This window comes from Elephantulus edwardii, unplaced genomic scaffold (assembly GCF_000299155.1).
Source record: "Elephantulus edwardii isolate Elephantulus edwardi_28Jun2011 unplaced genomic scaffold, EleEdw1.0 scaffold00020, whole genome shotgun sequence".
Taxonomy (NCBI): domain Eukaryota; kingdom Metazoa; phylum Chordata; class Mammalia; order Macroscelidea; family Macroscelididae; genus Elephantulus; species Elephantulus edwardii.
The window spans coordinates 311,159-316,945 of NW_006399770.1; the positions used below are offsets into that span (position 1 = coordinate 311,159).

Here is a 5,787-nt window from a genome sequence, read left to right on the forward strand (position 1 = left end):
TGTCTCTTTATCATTTCCTTGACTTCTGGAAGTTTGTTAGACTTTCCTTATTTTTTTTAATTTTTATTGGTTTGTGTATAACTATATATGTTGTGTTTTTTACGTGTTGTGTTGTATACAATCATTGGTAGGCATTATATTTTATATAATTTATATAATTGCTTTATGCCTATTTTCACTCCATCTTTTCAAGCTCCTGTTAAAGCTTTTCCATTACTTCATCCCCCCCACATACCCAATAGCCACTGCTATCCCAGTGATTTTTCCCCCCTTCTGCTGCCCCCCTTCTTGCCTTTCTCTTAAACATTTGTACACATTTTACTCGGTTGTCTTCCTATTTTCACAATAATGGCCTTATGCAATATTTGTCCTTATGTGATTGAGATATTTCAATCAGTAAAATGCTTTTTTGTTTCTCCCAAGTTAGATAGTATTTTATGAAATCATTGCTTCTTAGTGTTGCATAATATTCCATCATGTGAATGTACTACAGTTTCTCAGTCCATTCATTTGTTGATGACCATTTGGGCTGCTTCCATTTTCTTGTTCTTGTGAACAGAGCTACTATGACCATAGGTATACAACTTTCCTTATTTTTTATGACCTTGATGATTTTGAGAAGTACTATTCAAGTATTTTGTAAGATAATCTTATGAATAGAATTTGTCCATTAATGATATTTTTCTTATTGTTGTTGTTATGTGCTGTCAAGTTGACTGCAATTCACAGCGACCCTCTGTACAACGGCTCTGAAACCTGCCCTATTCTGAGCTAGTCTGACTGCCTCCAGTACACCTACCCCCATTATCTCACTTACTATGTCAGTCAATCTCATCCTGGGTATTGCTCTCTTGCACACCCCTCTACCAGAACATTATGCTTTTTCTTATTATAAGACTAGAATTATGGATTTTTGGGAGAAAGGCAACAGCATCCTATCAAGAGAACAGACTGTCTATGTTATTTTTGCTGCTGATGTAGACTTTGATGACCTCGTTGAGGTAGAGTTTACACATTTATTCACTATAAAGTTACTCTTTATTTTCCCCTTTCTATAGTGTAGTCTTTGGAAGGAAGTCACTATGTGAAGCCACCTTTAATGAGTGGTGACTTAGGTTCCCCCTACTTGAGAATAGAGTTATTGTTGTTAGGTGCCATTAATAGTCTCATTCATAGTAACCTTTGAACAACAGCTCAGAACCTTGTCCTGTCCTATGTCATGGTATTGGTACAGAATATATAATATACCATGAAATTCCAGAAAAACAAACCTGTATTGTAAAATATGCAGTCAGAATACTCTTTAGAGGCAAGGATAGTTAGACTTTTTCTCATGTGCTTTGGATATGTTATCAAAAGGGATCAGTCCCTGGAGAAGAATATTTGTTGTTGTGTGTACCTTAGAGTCAGAACTGACTCATAGCTGACTCTCCAGGTTTTCAGAGGAAGAAATTGACGGGCAGAGATTGCCCATCCTTCTCCTGTAGAGCAGCAGTGGCCTCGAAATGCTTGCCTTTGTGATTGCATCACAGCTTTTTGCCATCACAGCTCCTTAGGAAAAGAATATTATGTATGGTAAAGTAGAGGTCAGGGGAAACTAACAGAGGAATGGGTTGACACAGTGACTGCAGCAATAGACTCACAAACAGCAGTGAATGTGAAGATGAGAAGGGACCTGGCAGTGATTGGTTGTACATAGGATCACTTAGTCAAAATTGATTTGGTATCACTTTTGTGTTGCTTTTCTGATGCAACAGAATTTGATAATTTGAAAAGTGCAGTCGTTGTTTTAGCTAGTGGTGCTGTATAAGAAATAATCCCAAGTGAGTGACTTTTAAAAACAGTGTATTTTCTCATAGCTTTGGAGGATGCAATTCTAAACTAGGGTTTAGGCCAGGTCATTTTCTTTTTGTTGGTAGCTTAGAGCAGTCCTTGGTTTCTTGGGTTTGTGAAAACTTAAGTAAGTACATAATCTGGTGGACATTTTCAGATGGCATTGAACTTCTGTAGTTTATACTTGCTTATTTTGTGTCTGTAAACGTTTTTCTTTAAGTCAGAAGTAATTGGATTTAGGATCCCTCCAGTACTGGTCAGACTTGAACTGATTGTACACATTACATTATATTATAGGAAATGTTTATATTGGATTATATCATAATAAAGAATATAATGCTTTGGGTCTTAACACCTTTTTTGTTATAAACTGTCAAATATTTCATTTTACTTGAATCCATAGTCAGTGCTCATTGAAGCAGCAGTTAACTAATGAAAAAACAATATATTGTACTTAGGGGTACAACTTCTGCTGATTTCCTGACTGTTAGTAGCAAGGGGGTTAATTGTGGATTCAAGTAAGGCGAATTTTGACAGTTTCAATCTTTCCTCTATCTATCACGATGCTACGTATAGATCCAGTTGTAAAAATCCTTGTTTTCTTGACATTGAGATGCAATACATATTGAAGGCTCTATTTGTTGGTATTCTTCAACAAGTGATTCACATCTTTACTTTCAGCAAGGAAGATTGTGTCATCTGCATAATACAGTGTATTGATGAATCTCCTTCTGATCCTTATGCCACACTCCTCTTCTTGAGTCCAGCTTCTCAAGTAATTTGCTCAGCATAAAGATTAAATAGTTATAGAGAGAATACAACCCTGATATACCTCCTTCTTAATTTTAATCCGCGCAGTGTTCCCTTGCTCTGTTCACAAAACACCCTCCTTGTCTAGATACATGTTTCACATGAGCATAATTAAGTGCTCTGAAATTCTCATTCTTCTTAATGGTAGCCATAAATTGTTATGATCCACACAGTCAGTCAAATACCTGTGCATAGTCAGTAAAGCATATATAGACATTCTTCTGATATTCTTTACTTTCAGTCAGGATCCATCAGATACCAGTGGTTATATCCCTGGTGCCACACAGCCTCTTCTAAATCCTGCTTTACCTTCTGGCAGTTCGTTATCTGTGTACTAATCTTGCCATTTTTGCACAATCTTCAGTAGTATTTTGCTTACATGCTTTATTGATAATACTGTTCAATAGTTTCCATATTCTGTTGGATTACCTTTCTTGGGAATGGGAACAAAAATGGAACTCTTCCAATCCATTGACTAGGCAGTGGTCCTCCAAATTTCCTGCATAAATTGGTGAGCACATCCATGGGTGCATCTGTTAACACGTTGCCGCACACTTTTAAGTTGATGGCTGGGCTTAGAAACACATTTTTTTCCTTCAATGTATTACTGTCATTTGTGGCAGCGTGTTAATAGAAACAAGTTAATTGGTATCCCATCGATTCCTGGGGCCTTACGTTTTGCTATTACCTTCAATGCAGCTTCTACTTCCTCCTTCATTACCATTGGCTCCTTCTGTGGTTCCTGAAATTTTTCAGTGTCACTCAGTTGGTTTTGGTAATGATTCTGTGTATTCCCTCTATCTTCTTTTGATGCTTTCTGAGTCATTCAATATATTGCCCATAGCATCTTTCAATATTGTGACTTGAGGCCTAAATTTGTTTTTCAGTTCTCTCAGCTTGAGAAGTGCAGAGCAAGTTCTTTTTTTAATTCTTCAATTCCAGCATAGTATTCCATTGTAAATATACCAGAGCTTCTCTGTCCATTCGTTTGTTGATGCTCTTGGGTTGTTTCCAACTCTGCTATTGTGAACAAAGCCGAAATAAATATAGGTGTGCATGTATCTGTTTGGGTGGCAGTTATGGTTTCTTTAGGGTATTCCCAGTAGTGGAACTGCTGGGTCAAATGGAATTTTTATTTGCAACTTTTTGAGAATGCGCCATACAGCTTTCCATAGTGGTTGCACTACTTTACAGTCCCACCAAGAGTGAATAAGGGTTCCAGTTTAATTCTTGGAAGGAATGGGACCTTCTAAGAATCAAATCCCTATGCACATCCAAAAACTTCTCCAACAGGGTAAAAACGGAAGCCACAGATTGTGAAAAAATATTTGGTAATGACATGTCAGATAAGGGTCTTATGTCTAGAATTTGTAAAGTACTTGAGCACCACAACAAGATAAACAACCCAGTTGAAAAATGGGCACAGAATATGAAGAGACACTTCACCAAAGAAGACATTCAGATGGCAAACAAGCACATGAAGAAATGTTCGGAATCCCTAGCTATAAGTGAGATACAAATCAAAACAACTATGAGATATCATTTTACCCCAGTAAGAATAGCAAAATTTAACAGAACAGCAAACAACAAATGCTGGCAAGGTTGTAGAGAAACTGGATTTACTTCTGTGTTCTTAATTCTGCTCCATTGGCGTGTGTGATACTTTATCAAAAGAGTAGCAGGGTTTTTTGACTGCTGTGACTGTATCCAACACATACTTTTTTGAGAAACAAAATTCAGTCTATACATTCATAATTACTAAACATTTTTTTGCTCTATTTAAAACCTGTACAAAGTTTCAGTTAATGTATGTGATATATACAGATGGATGGATGGATGGATGGATGGATAGCTCAAACTCATTGCTGAGTGGGAATGCACTCATAGCTGATCCTCCAGCAGCTCTCTCAGGTTGTAAATTACATGAAGCTAGATTGTCTACGCTGTTTGTAGTGAGCTTTGTCAGCTATGAATCTGTTCCAACTTGATCACTTCAGTGAGTTTGTGTTTGAGCTTTTTAATAGATGTGTGTGAATACTTAAATGTGTCTGTATGTACTTCTTGCATTGTTGAACTATAGATTTAAAGTATATGGCTTTATTTTTACATGTATGTATGCACATTTATGAAACCATAACCATGATCAGTATAGTGAACATACTCATAACCTCTAAAAGTTCACTCCTCCTCTTTTATAATTTTCTCCGCCGTTCCTCTTATGTCTTCCATTATTCTGTTTCCGTCATTATAAATTAATTTTATTTCCAACGTTTTATATAAATGAGGATCGTATAATCTATAGAATACATTTGTAGTGCCAATTTTTTTTTTACTTTGAAATATTATTTAAAATAGTTACGATATCTCTATTGGGGAGCTCTGGTGGCCTAATGGCACGAAGCTGCTCTGTAATCCCAGAGGCACACAGTTCAAATCCACCAGATGCTCTGCTGGAGAAGGAGGGGCAGTCTTCTCCTGCTGTTAGTAGGATATGACTCAGTGGTGTACAACAATAACAACACATTGTCTCTATTAACCCTTTTATTTCTACTTTTAATCTACTCATTTCTATTTTTTTGCTCTTGATGTTTTTCAGATTGTGGCACCATTCAAAACGGGTTGTTTCAAAGACAGGCAGATGGCTGAAAGTGATAGAAAAGAAAAAAGAAAATGGACAACCATTGTTATTATTAGCTCATCTCTTAAGGTAAAGGAATATCTAGGTTATTGACTTTTTAATACCTAGGAGTGGGATTGCTTATGTATATGATGAATGTATGTTTATCTTTATAAGAAGCTGCCAGTTGTTTTCCTGAATGATTGCAACATACTATATTTGCATTAACAAAATATGAGAGTTTCAGTTGCTCTGAATGCAAAAAGTTAGTCTGATTTATAGGCATTTGGTCACAGCACATTGAAGACTCCATTTTACTGGATTCTGGCTTCCATTGTTGCTTATGGTAAGACAGTATTAGTTTATTACTTTCTTGAAATCTTTTAGACTGTTTTTCTACTTTGGGCAGGCTGCAAATTTAAGGTGTAGATTTCTTTTATCCTTGGAGGTCTCTTGAATTTGTGAAATGATACCAGTTTTAGAAAATTCTTAGCTATTATCTCCTTTAATGTTGCTTCTATCTTTTT

The 5,787-nt window shown here is 36.3% G+C and overlaps 1 protein-coding gene across 1 annotated transcript in view; it reads left to right on the plus strand.

Moving 5' to 3' along the window:
• The first annotated feature begins 905 nt into the window (after positions 1-905).
• Positions 906-5,787, plus strand: part of LOC102858148 (chromosome unknown open reading frame, human C1orf146) — a 33,111-nt gene continuing 28,229 nt past the window's right edge. The window contains exons 1-2 of the mRNA XM_006882477.1: positions 906-1,001; positions 5,240-5,350. Of these exons, the coding sequence (XP_006882539.1) occupies positions 906-1,001; positions 5,240-5,350 (207 nt within the window). The remainder of the gene's footprint in view (positions 1,002-5,239; positions 5,351-5,787) is intronic.